This window comes from Meriones unguiculatus, chromosome X (assembly GCF_030254825.1).
Source record: "Meriones unguiculatus strain TT.TT164.6M chromosome X, Bangor_MerUng_6.1, whole genome shotgun sequence".
Classification (NCBI taxonomy): domain Eukaryota; kingdom Metazoa; phylum Chordata; class Mammalia; order Rodentia; family Muridae; genus Meriones; species Meriones unguiculatus.
This window is the reverse complement of record NC_083369.1, coordinates 8,853,044-8,871,958: the sequence shown is the minus strand read 5'-3', so window position 1 is coordinate 8,871,958 and position 18,915 is coordinate 8,853,044. Positions and strand designations below refer to the sequence as shown.

Sequence of the window (18,915 nt, the reverse complement as noted above, 5' to 3'; positions counted from 1 at the left end):
CAGGGGGAAGGGGTGGAGGTCCAGCTCCCAAACCTGGACCAACTCCCAACGCTAAGATGGAAACTTCCTCATCAGCCAAGTTCATGTTTTGGCCAGAGGCCGCCAGCCTCACAGAGCCTTGGTCTGGGTCTCCACCCAAGAACAGAGTGCTTCCCCTTGGGAATGGTGGCCTCTAGGAGAGGTCAGGCCCGCTCTGGAGCAGGGGGAGACGGGTGGTCAGGTAAATTGACTAACTCCATGTTTTCCTCCACTTTTGAAAGTCATTTAAGGTTCTGTTGGTCTCTTTGTGGATCTCAAGTCCCCAAGTCATTATGTCTCCTTCTTCTTCCATAAGATTCTCTGCACTCTGCCCAAATTTTGTCTATCAGTCTCAGCATCTGCTTCAATACCCTGCTGGGTAGAGTCTTTCAGTGACCCTCTGTGGTAGGCTCCTGTCCTCTTCCTTATCTTTTCTCACTTCTGATATCTATCCTGTTTTCCCTTCTGAATGAGGATTAAGCATCTTCCCTAGGATTCTCCTTGTTGTTTAGCTGAGGAATGGATACAGAAATTGTGGTACATTTACACAATGGAATACTGCTCAGCAATTAAAAACAAGGAAATCATGAAATTTGCAGGCAAATGGCTGGAACTAGAAAAGATCATCCTGAGTGAGGTAACCCAGAATCAGAAAGACACACATGCTTATATACTCACTTAAAAGTGGATATTAGCCATATAATATAGAGTAAACAAAATCTATATTCGTCTATATTTTTAATTTGGCTAAGATTTTTTGTCAATTTTTTTCTAAGAATCGGCTGTTATCTTAATTCTTTGTATTGTTATTTTTTATTTTTTTTTATTTTATTTTATTAATTACACTTTGTAATTCATTTTGTATCCCCCTAAGCCCCTCCCTCCTCCCCTCCTGATCCCCCCTCCCTCCCCTTTCTGCATGCATGCCACTCCCCAAGTCCACTGATAGGGGAGGTTCTCCTCTCCTTTCTGATCTTAGTCTATCATTTCACATCAAAAGTGGCTGCATTGTCCTCGTATTGTTATTTTTGTTTCTCTGTCATTAATTTCATTAATTTTGATCAGGTCATCTTGTCTGCTGAGAGCTTGAGGTTAGTACTAGTTTTTCCAAGACCTTAGTATATATATCATTTATTTATTCAAGACCACTCAATTTTTTATTTCCACAATTAACACTATACACTTTCATTTTAGAACTGCCTTCACAGTATTCCATAGATTTTCATATGATGTGTATTCTTTCAGTTATAGGAATTTTTAAATTTTCTTCGGTGGTCTATTCAGTCATCCAATAGTGTGATTTTTTTTTTCCATGAGTTTGTGAAATTTCTATAGCTACTATTGCTGCTCATCTCTAACTTTATTCCATTGTGGTCAGAATACATGATGTTATTTCAATTTTTCAATATTTGTTGAGATTTTTTTATTCTAGTATACCATCACTTATGGAGAAAGTTTCTGGACTACTGATAAGAATGTGTGTTCATTTGGTAGTATGAAAGCTAACCAGCAGGGAAGAAGCTTCCAAGTCAGTACCAACTTGATTGTTCAGGTACTGTGACCAAAGTATGTGGTATTTTCAGCAATAGGGCCTTAGCATAGCATTGCAGTTGGTAACCAAAATACTGGCAATACCCTGAATTGTTTTAAGGGTTTCCTGTACATCTATTACCAATAACTCAAGGGACGGTATCCCTATCATCTTTTTTTAGGATAACCTGTGGCTTTTGAAAGAAACATTTTCTAAAGTGTAAGTCATTGTCTTCTGGACGGGAGAATACTATTTGTAATTATGAACTCACAGAAGTTATGGTTGCCTGCACATGATCAAGTCAATTAACATGAAAGCATGGAGTAGGGAGGAGCTCATGAGTCCCTACCCCTAACCTAAAGAGGTATTTGACTCTGAATGACTTCTAAGGAAGGAAGAGTCAGTTTTCTGTAGGTGTGTAAGCCCTGGTGTATTGACCAGGTAACAGGAGATGGTACCCCCACACAAGTATATCAGCATTACATCTGGACATGATGGTTATTTGTTTTAAAATAAGATTCATACTTGGGAGGTGTTGGGTTATGGGATAGATCTGCGAGAAGTTAAGAAGAGAAGAGAGGTTGTAAATATAAACAACATACATTGTATGGATATAGGGAGTTCTCCAAGAACTAACAAAAATATCACGATTAAGAAAAACTATGACTATTTGATACTGGATAACCAATTTTTATGCTCTTTCCTGTAGAAGACTGTTTCATCCATTTTTAGTTTTCTTTGGTTGCCTGTAGTTTTTGTGTAGAGTTGACGTTCAAATTATACAAACTGCGAAGGTTGTATATATATATATATATATGTGTGTGTGTGTGTGTGTGTGTGTGTGTGTGTGTGTGTGTGTGTGTGTGTATGGATATATATGTATTTCTATATATAACAACAATCAATGGAAAAGAAGCCGTGAATTTGAAAGAGAAAAGGAGTGATATATGTAAGACAGTGTGAGGGAGGAAAATGAAACAGGAAATGGTAAAATTATTTTATAATCTCAAGAAACAGAAAAAGCAATAAAACAAAATAGGAAAACTAATGACTTAAGTATAGCATTTTGTACCCATTCAGACTCTCCTTTTTTCAATTACATTTTTGGTTTTAAATCAGTAGATTTCTCTATGGCATTTTCATATATCTTGAATTTTAATTAACCCTTTCTCACCTCTATATTTTCACAATATTTTTGCCTCTATCCTTGTATAAACATTTGTAGGACTTATATTACTCTGCCCCCTATGTTCCTGTCATATGATTTTTACTGTCCCTCTCCTTACGCTTCCATGATCACTTCCTGAACACTAAAGACATTCACTCAGACTTAGACATAGGAATCTAAAAATTCAAAGTTAATATCTTCATAAGAGACAGAAGATACAGCGTTTGTCTTTCTGGGCCTAAATTTTCTCACCCACTATAATATTTTGTAGGTTAATTTTTTTTTTACATCTGAAAAAAAAAGTTAATCTGTATATGTGCCACAATTTCATTATCATCACATGATGGATATCTAGACTGATTCCATTTCTTATGTATTAAAAAGAGAAAATCAGTGAATGTGAATATTTATCTGTGGTAGGATATAGTGTCTTTTAGAAATATATCTAGTAAGGGCATAGCTAAACATGATAGTTCTGTGATGATTAGAATATGGAAAAGGGGAACCTTATTCACCGATGTTTAGAGTGTAGACTGGTACAGCCACTATGAAAATCAGCCTTTCTTTTCTTCTAATGCATGTACTTAACTATATAAAATTATATTGCAATACAAGTTAGCATCTTACATATATAATATCTTGTGTTCTCCTTATTTAGTTACTTGTACTTCTTACCTCATTTGATACCTACTTAGCTCTATGATAATTTATGAATATACCATTTTATTTCTAGAAGTGTGATGATTTTCCTCTTTTGCTACTTATTTCTAGTTTCATTCCAAGTCAGCCATTTAAATGAAATACAGAATATGTTACCCCTTTGCCAATTACATGTAGAATTGTTTTTTTCTGTGGTTCTGAATGTCACATCAAGTGCCATGATTATTTTTGCCAAGCACGTTACAACTATTCTACATGCCCAGTCTGAAATACTACAATTTTGCTTCATTTAAAAAAAATAATTTAGAAAACTCAAAAGAAGGAATACTATTTATTCCTATTTTTACAATTTATATTTGTACTTCCTTACTGTTATTTCATCATTATAATTTGTCATTTACTTCCTGGTATAAGAATTTCCTTTAAGTATTTCATTGGATAAGTTTCACAACAGTTCTTTTCTTTCCCTTCATTCGAGACTTTTAGTTGGTTTTCTTATTATATATGAAGGATATTTCTGCTGTACATATAATCCTGGACTGACAATACTTTTCCTGAGCATTGAAACTTTTTCCATTTTCATGTGGTCTTTATGGATTCTGATAAGAAATAGATCCTGTTTCCTTCATGTTTTTTCTTTACATGCAAGGTGTAATTTCTTCAGTGGTTTTTGTTTGCTTGCTTGCTTGCTTTTCTTTACTTTGTTTTTACTTTTCACAGTGTTTGACTTTGATGTGTTTTGGCTTAGATGCCAATTAATTGTTCTTATTTAAGGCCCATAAGTTTTTGTGTATATTCCTTTTGTAAAAAAAAATTTATTTTATTTTTTATTTCCTTGAATTATATTCCTAACTCTTCTATCTTCATTTGGATCTCTGAAGACACAGGCATTTAAATTTTTCCAAATAATATTTGTATTCATAGATTTTTCTTTTTATCTAATTATTTTTTCTTAACATTTTTAATATCTAACCTCCTGTTCACTAATATATCTGTTTCTTCAATTGTTAAACTATCAGTTGTGCTTCCATATTGGTTCTTAGATCTTTGAGTTCCTGTTCTCTCATGGCCAAACTTTGGGCAGAGTGCAGAGAATCATATGAAAGAAAAGAGAGTTAGTATGACCTGGAGAGGACAGGAGCTCCACAAGGGCCAAATATATCTGGGCACAGGGTCTTGTCTGAGACTGATTCTCAAACCAGGGACCATGCATAGATGTAACCTAGAACCACTGCTTGGAAGTAGCCCATGGTAGCTCAGTAGCCAAGTGGCCTTCCTAGTAAGGGGAACAGGGACTATCTCTGGTTTGAACTCTGCAGCTAGCTCTTTGACCTCCCGAACCCCTTGGGAGTAGCAGCCTAGCTAGGCCACCGAGGAGGACATGCAGCCAGTCCTGGTGAGAGCTGATAAGCGAGGGTCAAATGGAAGGGGAGGAGGACCTCCCTTATCAGTGGACTTAGAGAGGGACAAGGAGGAGATGAGGGAGGGAAAGTGGGTTTAGGAGGGAATGAGGGAGGGGTCTACAGATGGGATACAAAGTAAATAAACTGTAATTAATATAAAAAATAAAAATTTAATTAAAAATATTACTCAACCCTGCTGGATAGAGTCCTTCTGTGGTAGGCTTCTGCCTTATTTCCTGTGTTCTCCTTCTTCTGATGTCTATCCTCTGCCTTTCTGAATAATATCGAGCATCTTACCCAGAATCCTCCTTCTTGATTAGTTTCTTTAGGTGTACAGATTTTAGCAGGTTCATCCTATATTATATGCCTAATATCCACTTATGAGTGAGTATATACCCTGTGTGTCTTTCTGCTTCTGGAATACCTCACTAGGGATGAAATTTTCTGGTTTCCACCACTTTCCTGCAAATTTCATTTCCATGTTTTTAATTGCTGAGTAATATTCCATTGTGTAAATGTACCACAATTTCTGCATCCATTCCTATAATGAGGGACATCTGGGTTGTTTCCAGATTCTGGCTATTAGGAATAAAGCTGCTACAAACATGGTTGAACAAATTTTCTTGTTGTATACTTGAGCATATTTTGGATATATGGCTAGGAGTGGATATATGCGTAGGTCCTAGCTGGAACTTGAAGCAGCACTATTCCTAATTTTCTCAGAAGGCATGAGACTCATAGCCAGACTTTAGGCAGAGCTCAGGGAATCTTATGAAAGAAGGAGGAGATGAAAGACCTGGAGTTCCACAAGGATAACAACAGAAGCAAAAAACCTGGGCACAGGGGTCTTTTCTGAGACTGATACTCCAACCAAGGACCATGCATAGAGATATCCTAGAACCCCTGCACAGATGTAGCCCATGGCAGCTCAGTGTCCAAGTGGGTGTCCTAGCAAAGGGAACAGCGGCTGTCTCTGACATGAACTCAGTGGCTGGCTCTTTGATCACCTCCGCCTGAGGCTCAAGCAGCCTTACCAGGCCAGAGAGGAAGACAATGCAGCCAGTCCTGATGAGAACTGATAGGCTAGGGTCAGTTGGAAGGGGAGGAGGACTTCCCCTATCAGTGGAGTGAGGGAGCTGCATGGAAGGAAAAGAGGGAGGAACTGTGGGGTTGGCCAGGGACGAGGGAGGGGGCTACAGCTGGGATACAGAATGAATACATTGCCATTAAGTCAAAACATTAATTAATTAAAATGGTCATAATAAAAAATAATTATGCAACCATTTGTGCTTCATATATTGAGACTGTTTAGTTCTATACCTCTTTTTCATTGGGTTTCTTGTTTTCTTAATATTCAATTGTTTTAGTACTTTTTAATTTTTGAGATTGTATTGTAATTCCATTTCTTCCTTCTCTTTCCTCCTAACCCTCTCATATGACCATCATCCAGCTCTCTTTCAAATTCATGTACTTCATGTAATTTTTATTGCATGCATATGTGTGTATGTATGTAGATTTGTAAATATAACCTACTGAACCCATATAATATTACTTACATGTATATTTTCAGGGCTGACAATTTAGCACACTGACAACAAATTGGTATGTTCTTCCCTGGGGAGGGCGATCTGTCCTGCACTAAGCTTTACTTAGTTGCCTATAGTTCTTTCTGTTAGAGATGAGCCTTTCTGGGCATTTCCCCATGCTGCTTGGCATGTTAGTTGGTGGTGTCCTTGTTCAGCTTACATTTGGATAGTCACGTTGTTGTGACTTTACAGATGTAGATTTTGATGTTTCTAGGAGACACAATCTCAGAGCAAAGTCCTAATCCTCTGGCTTTTACAGTCTATCTGCCCCCTCTTCCATAATGTCCACCGAGTCTTAGGTGTAGCAGTGCTTTATAAATGCATCCATTGTGACTGGGCTCCACAACTCTGCACTTTGGTTGCTTGTGATTTTCTACTTCTGGGATTCCACACTCAGGATGATCCTTTCCAGTTCCCACCATTTACCTGCAAATTTTATAATTTCCTTGTTTTAATTGCTGAGTAATATTCCATTGTGTAGATGTACCACAATTGCTGTATCCATTGCTCAACCAAGAGGCATCTTGGTTGTTGCCAGCTTCTGGATATTATAAATAAAGTTGCTACAAACATGGTTGAGCAGATGTTGTTGTTGTATACTTGAGTGTATTTGGATAAATGCCTAGAAGTGGTATAGCTGGATCTTGAGGTAGTACTATTCCTAATTGTCTCAGAAAGTGCTAGATTGATTGCTGAAGATTGTACATAAGTCTACAATCTTATGTATGAAGTGGGAGATAGTAAGACCTGGAGGAGACAGGAGCTCCACGAGGAGAGCAACAGATCCAAAAAGTTTGGGCACTGGGTTCTTTTTTGAGATTGATACTCCAGCCAAGGACCACTCATGGAGATGGCCTGGAACTCCTGCACAGAGGTAGCCCATGGCAGTTCAGTGTCCAACTGGGTTCAGGGACTGTCTCTGACAGGAACTGATTGGCCTGCTCTTTGATCATCTCCCCCTGAGGGGGGAGCAGATTTACCAAGCCACAAAGGAAAACAGCCACTCCTGATGAGACCTGATAGACTAGGATCAGAGGGAAGAGCAGGAGGACCTCCCTTATCAGTGGACTGGGGGAGAGGCACAGGTGGGGGAGAAGGAGGAAGGGTAGGATTGGGAAGGGAGAGGGAGGGAGCTACAGGGAGGATACAAATTGAATAAACTGTAATTAATAAAATAATTATTAAAAAAAGATTGCTTTCAATCCCAGGGATTGGATTGTGTTATAATTTCTTCTTCATTTAATTCCAGGAATTTGTTTTTATTTCATGATTTTTTCTTTATCCAATTAATAATTCAGTAATGAGTTTTTTAATATCCAATGATTTGTGGGATTACTATTTGTTTGCTGTCAATTTTCAATTTTATTGCATTTTGGTCAGATAGTATACAAGGAGTTATTTCAGTCATTTTAAATTTGTAACAATTTGTTCTGTTTTTTAGAATATGTTCTATTTTAGAAAAGTATCTAACTGCTACTGAAAGAATGTGTAATCTTTGGTGTTTGGGTAGAATATTTTGTGGATATCTGTTAAGTCCATTTGATGTAGGATATTAATTAATTTTGATATTTTTTTTTCCTTTCTTTTGTCTAAATGACTGGTCTATTGGAGAAAGTGTGGTATTGAAGTCACCTACTAATAAGGGATTGATGTTAATCTGTGTCTAAACCAGCATAATATATAATTTGTTTTTTTATTTTTTATTTTTTTCATATTGAAAAATAATTTTATTTTCAAAATAACACTTACAAATATGTTTATGTGACTTAAGAAATAGTACAACGTTCCCCTCTAAATAAAGCCCACTTATTTTTTAATTTATTATTTCTTTTTATTTTTATTATTAGTTACATTTTATTAACTCTGTATCCCAGCTGTATCCCACTCCTTTATTCCCTCCCAATTCCACCCTCCTTCCATCATCTCCTCTCTGCCCATTTCCAAGTCCACTGATAGGGGAGAACCTCCTCCCCTTTCATCTGATCCTGTTTATCAGGTATCTTCAGGACTGGATACAAAGTCCTCCTTTGTGGCCTAGCAGGGCTGCTTGTGGGGTGGGGAATTCAAAGAGTCTGCCATTGAGTTATGTGAAAAATAGTCCCTATTCCTCTTGCTAGGGTACCCACTCGGTTACTGAGCTACCACAGGCTACATCCGAGCAGAGGTTCCAGGTTATATCCATACATGGTCTTTGGTTGGAGAAACATTCTCATATAAGACCCCTGTGCCCAGATATATTTGGTCCTTGTGGAGCTGCTATCCTCTCCATGTCATATTGACTCCACCTTCTTTCATATGATTCCCTGTACTCTGCTGACTATTTGGTTATGAGTCTCAGGATCTGCTTTGATATACTGCTAGGTAGAGTCTTTCAGAGGCCCTCTGTGGTAGTCTCCTGTCCTGTTACTTGGACATTGGAAGTAGGAGAAAACAAGACTTTTCTGATTTTATTTATTTATTTATTTATTTATTTATTTATTTTGAGAGACGTATCAATTTCTGCAAGTGCATCTTCGGCACCTGAGATTCTCTCTTCCATCTCTTGTATTCTGTTGGTGATGCTTACCTTTGTAGTTCCTGATCTTTTCCATATGTTCTCCAGCTCCAGGTTTTTCTCTGTGTATTCTTTATTGATTATAATTCTGTTTTCATGTCTTGCACCATTTCCTTCATCTGTTTGAATGTGGAGTCCTGTTTTTTAATGATAGCTTCTATTTTTTTGTTCATTTTCTCTCTGTATGTCAGTATTTGTGCCTCTACTTGTTTGGCTGTATTTCTTTGATAGCTTTGTTCATTTCTTCTTTATTTGCCTCAATTTGTGTAGTTATTTCTCTGAGAGACTTGGTCATTTCCTCTTTATTTGCCTCAATCTGTGTGGCCATTTCTCCGAGAGATTTGTTCATTTCCTCTTTATGAGCCTCTAATAGCTGGGAAAACATAGTTTTAAAGTCGTTTTCTTGTGTATCTAGTGAATTGAAGTATCCTTTGAGTTGGGAGGTTGCTGGTGAAGCCATGATGTCCTGATTTTTGTTAGGTGTGTTCTTACGTCAGCCTCTGGTCATCTGCTTATCTGTAACCCTCACTGTTTGTTCCTGGAGTCTGTACTTCAGGCTAGGACTGTCTTTTTCTGTTTCTGGACTGTTTTTCAGGAAGATGAGAGAGGTTCACTGGTTTGGGAGTGTGCGTTGTGGTTTCAGCTTTACCTAAGTAAGGAATGTGATGCTGGTACTATTCGCAGGCACCTTTAGCGTGTGCAGTGTGCATGCATGGATTCCCTGACTATTGCAGTGGCCCCCAGGCCACTGGTATGCAGCTCTGTCGGAGATCCAGGAATTGTTTGCCTGGAATTCACTGGTAGCCCCTCGGGGCACAGGCTTCAGTTTTGGGATCACTGTCCCAAGAATCCCTATGATGCCCACACTAGGGGGGTGGGTGGCAGGGATCTCTTCTGGTTGCTTGCTTAGAGAGGCCCTGGGATCTGTTGTTTGGTGGCTTCTGTAGAGGGGCCCTGGATCTGGGGCTCTGCAAACACTCCCTTGAAGGTACACTCACTCCCTGCAGGACCAGTTAGAAAGCACAGGGGTTCCTCTTGCTTTCTACTCTCCGATTTGATCCTGCTGGGGCAAATGCAGGTGTAGGCTAACAGTCAGCTCAGTGGCGCTGTAGCAGCAGGTCTTGGTGTCCACCTGCACTGTGTGCTGTGCTGAGCGCAGCCAGTGCTAGGGCCTGGGCAGTGTGGTCGAACTCTGCAGGCCTCTTCTCTATTCTTCCCTTACACTAGGGAATGATTTTGGTGGCTGGACCCAGGGAAGTGCTGGGGTGGAGGTGGATAAGGGGAGTAGGGACTGAATCTCCTCTGTCCCAGATCCCGAGGCCAGGGCCCAGGTGCTGTGGCTTGTGGTGGAATCCACAGGTCTCCTCTCTGTCCTTCCCCTCCAGGGAAGGTTTTCTGCTGCTGGACCCGGGAGAGTACTAGAAAGTGTTGAGTCGAGTGTCCTCAGTCCCAGATCCTGGGCTGGGTATCTCTGCCAGAAGACACCCGGCGCTAGCGCTTATGGTGTTCAATTCTGGGGGGAGTACCAGGAAGGGTTGAGTGTCCTCAGTCTCAGATCCAGAATCGGGGTTTCTCTGCCAGGAGCCTCCAGTGCTAGAACTTACTGTGGTTGGTAGGTACGGGGGAGTACTAGGAAGGGTTGAGTAATCTCAGTCTCAGGTCCTGAGTCGAGGTTTCTTTTCCAGGGCCCTCCCCACCCCCCAGTTTTGCTGGAGCCAAGGCACTGTGGCCTGTGGTTGAATTTGCAGGCCACCTTTCTGTCCTTCCCCTCCGCTAAGGCAACCTTATGGCGGCGGTCTCAGGGGGATGCCTGGAAGGGTTGGGTATTCTCAGTCCCAAATCCTGAGCCAGGGTTTCTCTGCCAGGGGCCGCCAGTACTAGAGCTTGGTGCTAGACCTTATTGCTGTTGGTCCCAGGAGAGTGTCAGGAAGGCTTGAGTGACCTCATTCCCAGCTCATGAGCCGGGGTTTGTTTGCTAGGAGAAGTCAGCTGCGCTGGAGCCCAGGCACTGTGATCTGTGACAGAACCCTCAGTGAGCCTCTCTATCCTTCTGCTCTGCCAGGATAGGCTTATGGCAGCATTCTCAAGGTAGTGCCTGAAAGGGTTGGGTATTCTCAGACCCAGATTCTGAGCTGGGGTTTCTTTGGTAGGAGCCGCTGCTGTTGCTGGGCTGGGGCATAGGTGATGTGGTCTGTGGAGGATTCTGCTGGCTGCCTCCTGCCTCTTCCAAAGAGGGAATGGAGAGTTGGATATGGGGAAGTGCCTAGGGATCAAGTCCCTGGAAGAATCTGCTAGTGATCTGATTCTAGATGGACTCAGTTCATGGTTAGTCTCTTTCTCCCTGGAAGCCTCAATAACTCTGTTCTCGGTTCAGTAGCCCCTTCACTCACTAATTTCGACATTTCAGGTCCTTTGCCCCTCAGATAAGGTGCACGCTAGCTGCCGCTATCTTGGATCTTCCGTGAAGTTTCTTTATCCTGTGTTTTCTTGGGTGTTTCTGTGTTTTTGTTGGATTGGAGATTTCCTTCTAATGTCTTCTGTAGGGCTAGGTTACTGTGTAGATTTTGTTTAAGTTTAGTTTTGTCATGGAATATTTTGTTTTCTCCATTTATGTTGATTGAGAGCTTTGCTGTGTTGGCATCTATGGTCCTTTAGAGTCTCCATGATATCTGCCCTTCTGGCTTTCATAGTTTCTTTTGAGAACTGTGGTGTGATTCTGATAGGTCTACCTTTATGTGTTATTTGGCCTTTTTCCCTTGCTGCTTTTAATATCTCTTCTTTGTTCTGTAGATTTAGTGTTTTGACTATGATGTGACGTGAGGATTTCCTTTTCTGGTCTAGTCTATTCGGCGTTCTGTAGGCCTATTGTATGTTTATGGACATCTCTTTCTTTAAGTTGGAAAGATTTTCTTCTATGATTTTCTTGAAAATATTTTCTGGACTTTGGAGCCTGGAATCTTCTTTTTCATCTATTCCTTTTATTCTTAGATTTCAGTTTTTCGTGGCATCATTGATTTCTTGGAAGTTTTGTGTTTGGAACTTTCCTGATTTTACTTTTTCTTTGAGAGAAGTATCAATTTCTTCAAATGTATCTTCAGCAGCAGAGATGCTTACCTTTATGGTTCCTGATCTTTTCTCTAAGTTCACCAGCTCCAGGGCTTTCTCTGTGTTTTCTGTATTGATTTTAATTCTGTTCTCATGTCTTGCACCATTTCCTTCATCTATTTGAATTTCGATTCCTGTCTTTCCATGATGGCCTCTATTTTTTGTTCATTTCTTTTCTATATGCCACTAATTCTGCCTGTATTTGCACCTCTATTTATTTGTCTGTAGTTGCCAGTATTTCTTTGAGAGTTTTGTTTGTTTCTTCTCTATGCCTTTACTGGTACCTCTATTTGTTTTGCTGTATTTGCCTGTATTTCTTCAAGAGGATTGTTCATTTCCTCTTTATTTGCCTCCATTTGTGTTGCTATTTCTTTGAGAGATATGTTTGTTTCCTCTTTACATGCCTTTAATAACTGTTTAAGCATAATTTAAAATAATTTTCCTATGTTTCTGATGAATTAAAATATCCATTGATTTGGGGGATTGCTTATGAAGCCATGATGTCCTGATTTTTGTTGGATGTGTTCTGATGCCAACCTCTACCCATCTGCTAATCCTTAACCTTTGCTGTTCCTTTCTGGAGTCTTACTTCTGACTGGATTCGTTTTTCTCTGGTGTCTGGAGTATTCTTCAGGAAGATGAGAGAGGCCCACCAGTTTGATAGTGTGTGTCTGTGTTTCAGCTATAGCTAAGGGAGAAATGTCACTGGTGTGTGTGCACAAGTGTGGGCGAGCAAGAGCTGTTGTATGCATGGAAGTGTGCCTTGAATGACAGGGTGCTAGAGGGTGTAGATGCTTGGAATGTGGGGGCTTAAGTGCAGGAGGGTGTGTTTGTGCTGGTGCTGTTAGTAGGCACAATGAGCATGCATAAATACCCTTAATACTTCAGTGGCCTACAGGCCTGGGGTACTGACCTCCTGGTATTCAGATCTCTCTGACCTCTAGGAATTGCTTCCCTGGACTCCACTGGTAGACCCACAGAACAGGGGCTTGAATGCTGAGAGTGCTGTGCAAAGAATCCCTATGTTACCTGCTGTGGGGCTCTGGGTGGAAGGGTTCTGATGTCTGGCTGCCAGCGTAGAGGGACCCTGGATCTAGGGCTCTCCATGCACTCACTTGAAAGTGCTCTTGCAGGCCTAATTAGAAAGCACAAGGTTTCCCTCTGTTTTTCACTCTCAGATTTGGCCCTGTAGGGGCAAATGAGGGTATAGGATATCAGTCAGCTCAGTGGTATCCACTGTTTGTCAGCTGGGCTGAGAGATCCTTACTTGCTATAGCCACTTTGGTTCTCTCAGTCAAGGAGCATGGAGGCTCCTGTTAGGACTAGCTGCCACACTGCTACCACCCCACTGCCACTGCTGCAGACATGAGAGGCTGGTACAGGTGCTAGCTGTGAGGCCTTGGAAAGCTTGTACTGCAGCCTGACACTGGTCACCTCTTCTGTCTCAGTTACCAAGCTGCGGGCTCCCTTCTGCGGAGGAGGAAGAAGGGAGGCCTGTCAAGGGGAAGTGCAGGGGTGTTGAATGTTCACCACTCTTAAGCCCAAAAATGTCCGCAGGTGACCTGGATCCAAAATGTCTCAGCTCACGGGTTGTCCCTTCTTGCCCAGGAAGCCTCAATGTCCATATTCTGGCTTCAGCTGCCCCTCCACCCATCAATTTTGGAGTTTCAGATCCTGATCCATCTTGGATCCTAAATGCTATTTTCCATGTACTGTAATGTGGAAATTTTAATATTTTTATTGTTTATTAATAAATGTTATCTTTGTTAGTCATTTACATTTTATAATTTTTATAAGATTGTAAAAAAATCTTAAATATCTTGTCCGAGCTTCCCTGTTATCTTCTGAGAAAGTAGATTTCAAACCTCTCATGTAGTACCATCAATTTTTAAATATAAGAGATATTATGGAAATTTTTATATTCTACATAAATTGTATATTATACTGTATTGTTATGTCTCATTCAAGTTACATTAAAAAAGTAATCTTTTCACATAGATCAAATTAATTTTGGTCATCCTTCAACTTTCTTTCTTTGTATGTATTTTTCATGTGTCTGAAAGTCAAATTTATTACACAATTTTTACTTTCAGTTTTTTTATTAAATTACTGACTGCAATTCTGATCTCTCACCAAATTTACTGTGATTGAAAGAAACAAATCTTTATTTATACTTGAGGAAGGAAAAAGTGGACAGGTTGGGTAGACTTGTTTCAGTAATCTATTACACCGTTAAAATAGTCAAGGACAGAAAATTGAGTTAATACTTGATGGAAGAAAACGAATTAGAAACAAAAAATATCAAGAACTTGATAAAAAATATTTCCATTTCTGTTTTTCTAGAAGCATATGATAATTTGTGTGTACTTTATCTATGCATGGCTGTTTTGTTCTTCTTTAAAGGTTGTTATACTCCTCTAAGCAAATGACAGAATTAGCTTTTACATAGAGACTGAGATGGCCTATACTCATTTCACACAACTAGCAGGGGAAATTTTTCTGAATTTCTAAATTAGTCTAAATATCTAACAAATAATGTCTAGTTACTCTAATTTGAATCAAATGCCAGTTAAATGCAGTCCAAAGACTGAGTTGCATAGTTCCAGTATTTAGAAGTGGAAATTAGTTTATAGGAACACAGATGATGAACAAACATCTCATAATGTGTGTGCTGTGTCTACCCTTGCATTTAATTTTTAATTCTGAAGTTTTACTCAGGTTATATGAAGCCTTTGTAACTTAGACTAGAGAGTTAATATCCTCTCTAGTTTAAATGCTTTAGTATGCTGTGTTTTGTGTGTAAGTTAAAAAGCTATAACTTTATAATTTATTTGTTTTTCAGCCAGTAACTACAACCATCTTTTCATATGGAGCTCCCATACAATATGCATCCCTTCCAAATCAAAGCGTACCTGAGAGTTATTCACCTTCACAAAGAGTTGACAGTCCAAGGTAAATCTCCTAATAATCAGATCTACCTATGTACAATTTTCACCTAGACTTAAATGTAAAAATAGTCTACATTTAATTTACATTACACTTTAAGCATGGTACTTGATCCATAAATGTTGATATATTGACTAGATAGGGACAAGAGTACCACTTGTTAACAAGCAAGTATCCTACTCAGGGAGGTACTTTTAAGTCCATTGGAAAAGTGTTAATGTGAGAGAAAGATGCAAGTGAGTGTAAAATAAACACAGTATATATATAATGGTACAAAAACTTTAGTGTTGTCTTTTGCTTTATATGATCAGCAGGTAGGACTATGATCTTCATAGTATGTTCTTACAGAAAAAAATTGAATAGACCCATAATATCTTAGTACCAACTGGAAAATACATAAACATATTCATGTTTGTTTTTCTTTAAGTGATGAAGGCGCAATTACACTGGAACATGATAAAGAAAACAAATCAGAAAAAGAAATTCCTGATGCAGATGCATCTGAAACTTTAGGTAGTTCTTTTTATAAAACTCTACAAGACCTGACAATAATTGAAAGTGATACTCCTCTTATAGACTCTGGTTCTGAACGATGTGTGATTGATTCTGACTCTGACAGAGGTATTGTCTCAGATTTTGAAGTTGATAAACAATCTAAAGACTCTGGATCAGTAATATTGGGAGTAGTCTCTGACTCAGAAAAATCTCCTAGGGATTCAGACTCTAGAAAACAGCTGTTTAAAGCAGGAACATATCCAGTAGATTCAGTCTCTGTTGAAGACTTGACCCAAACTGGGGAACCCCTGGTGAGAATTGAACAGTACCAGGTGGAATCAGGATCTCTGAAAGACTGGGTGGCCTCAGGCTCAGAAAAGTTCCTGGAAGATTCTGACTCTGAAAGGTACTCTGACTCTGACAGTGAAAGGAAGAAAGAAGAAAGACACCAAATGGCTTCAGATTCTATAAAACGAATGATGGAATCTGAAGAAACAGTGATGGAAAGTGAAAATTTCTGGATGATTTCTGATACTGAAAGTTATTCAGTGCACCCATACAAAAGAAAGGATAGAACACCAAAAGCTAAGGTACATCTGATACATGTTGACAAAAGAAAAAAATCAAGATTTAAGAGGTATATGATGGACTCTGACTCTGACCCAAGTGATGTGGACTCAGATTCAGAAAGATCTGCGTTAGCTTCAGAAGCTGTAAAGTGTTTCATGGGTACAAAAACATTTCACCAGAGCACTGCTAACAAAAACTTTCCAAGGGATTCTTGGTCTGAAAGAAGGACAGTGAACTCAGACTCTGAAAGCCCTGTGATATCCTCTGATTCTGTGAAGCACATGAAGAAGGCTGAAACATGTCAAAGTACCTGTAATTTGGAAGGACTCAAGGATGCACCTAGGTCTGAGTCTCCACAACACTGGTTAGATGTTAAAAGAAAACAATCAGATTCTGATCATGAAGGACACTGGGACAGCTCTGGAAAATATCAGTTTAGGTCTGTAACACCTCAAGATAGCTTTGGAAAATGTCAGGATGACCTTCAAACATTTCAGAGCATCACTGAAAAAGATCAAGTAGGCTCCAGATCTGAAATACATCAGACACAATCTGAAAATGAAAGACATCAAAATGAACCTGAAAGTAAAAGACACCTCATAAAGACTGAGAAGGGATTAGACAATGAGGGGTTTCAAATGGATAAGGAAAGAGAAGGACATCTCTTGGCGTCTGACTGCCGTGATTCAGAAAATGAAATATATCGTCTCGGTGCTCGCAGAAAGGATAATCGTCCTCCAGGTAAGTTAAAATGTATGTGGCTTTTGGAAATATCTTATTTTATAAATTTTATTAATAACATTTTAACACTTCCAAAAATGTCAGTAGCTTTGATATATCTGGGGCTGAAATCACTTAAGAAAACCCATAAGAAATTCAGAGACTATGCATCTTAATGCCAGATTTTTATGTCACTTTTAAAATGAGGAATATCTTGCTTTAGACAATTTTTTATCTGTTCTATTTTAAAAGGAAAAAAAGTTAAAATGCGTATAGAAACAATCTCTATTCTGATTCAAGACTTAAATGTTAAATTTCGTGCCCATCATTCTGGAAGAGGTAAAAGGAGATTTTCCTTGTTTAGTTATTATTAAAAAAGATTTAAGCATAGAAGCCTAAGTACATTAGCTTTCAAATAACCTTTGTTCTCTCATAAAGGTTTCCCTCAAGTTCCATAATTTTCAATAGCTAGTGTGCATTTATCTGTTTCTCATGTTTATTTTATCATAATATAATAATTCTTAATCTCTTAGACCAGTGGCTCTCAACTTGTGGGTTGTGATTCCTTTGCAGGTCAAATTACCCTTTCACAGTGGTCACATATCCTACATATCAGATACTTACAATATGATTCATAACAGTAGCAAAATTACTGTTATGAAGTAACAATAAAGATAATTTTATGGTTGGGGGTCACCACAATATGAGAACTGTATGAAAGGGTCACAGCATTAGGAAGGTGGAGAATCACTGCCCTAGGCAATTTAATTAAATTTTTATATGTATGGGCTTTACATAGAACTGCTATGAATAACTCTAAACATTTGTGTGTACTAATTAGTATTGATTCAGAGTCACTAGTTTATTAAAGCTCACAGATTTTACATATACAAATGGATTAAGACCTCTCAATACTAGAAGGTAGATTACTGTTACAATCTTTATTTTACCAGTGGAGAAACCGAAGGACAAATGAGTAACCAAAGTAAATAATAGAGTGTGAACTCATGCTTCAGTGTTTATGTTGTTGGCTATGAAGATGCACTACCAGTCAACTCAAAGAGTTATTTGCCATTGAAAACCTTAATGAAAATAAGTTCAAGTTATTTGTCTGGTAATTTGAATTTAGGCTTATTTAATGTAATGCCTTAGTTTAAAAACACACTTGTGATGCATGTATTTTTCTGTTCTTTTCATTATTATTATTATTATTATTATTATTACAACTTATTCAATTTGTATCCCAGTTGTAGCCCCTCCCTCATCTCCTCCCAGCCCCATTCCCTCCTTCTTCCCTCCCCCATATCCCTCTGCTAGTCCACTGATAGGGAAGGTCCTCCTCCCCTACTATCTGACTCTTGCATATCAGGTCTCATCAAGACTGTCTGGATACTCTTTTTCCTGTGGCCTCACAAGGCCGCCTCAATAGGGGGAGGTGTTCAAAGAACAAGCAATTGAGTTGATGCCAGGACCTGCTCAGATGTAGCCCATGGGGGTCTCTTGGTAAGGGGAGCAGGGGCAGTCTCTTGCGTGAACATGGTACATGTATTTTAACATTTTTATCATCAGGATTTTCTAATTTAGAAAAACAGTTTTGTAGGTCTCAGTTTGACAGGGGCCTGGAACTCAGATTCCAGGTGGAGAATGGGGGTTCCGTTTCTCTCAGGAGTAGCTAGAACAGTTAAGGGAGAGGACCATGTGTGCTAGGCTTGGGTCTGGGAAAGGACAGATTGTTACAGTTTAGATCATTTAAGAGTGAGAGCTAAGCAAGAAAGAGGTCCCTGAGTAAGATGATCAATACTCACTCAGAAAGACAAACAGGATGGATACTGGAAGAAGGAGAAAACAGGAAACAGGACAGGAACCTACCACTGAGGGCCTGTGAGAGACTAACCAACAGTGTATCAAAGCAGATACTGAAACTCATAACCAAATATTGGGCAGAGTGCAGGGAATCCTTTGAAAGAAGGGGTAGATAGTGGGACTTGGAGAGGGCAGGAGCTCCACAAGGAGAGCAACAAAACCAAATTACCTGGACACAAGGTTCTTTTTTGAGACTAATATTCCAACCAAGGACCATTCATGGATATAACCTAGAACCCCTGCTCAGATGTAGTCCATGGCAGCTCAGTATCCAAGTGGGTACCCTAAGAGGAACA

At 39.3% G+C, this 18,915-nt stretch overlaps 1 protein-coding gene across 1 annotated transcript in view; it reads left to right on the top strand.

Moving 5' to 3' along the window:
• The window catches only part of LOC110543889 (uncharacterized), a 288,801-nt gene that overhangs the window by 87,141 nt on the left and 182,745 nt on the right, over nt 1-18,915 (top strand). Inside the window, 2 exon segments of the mRNA XM_060375459.1 lie at nt 14,868-14,977; nt 15,399-16,777. Of these exon segments, the coding sequence (XP_060231442.1) occupies nt 14,868-14,977; nt 15,399-16,777 (1,489 nt within the window).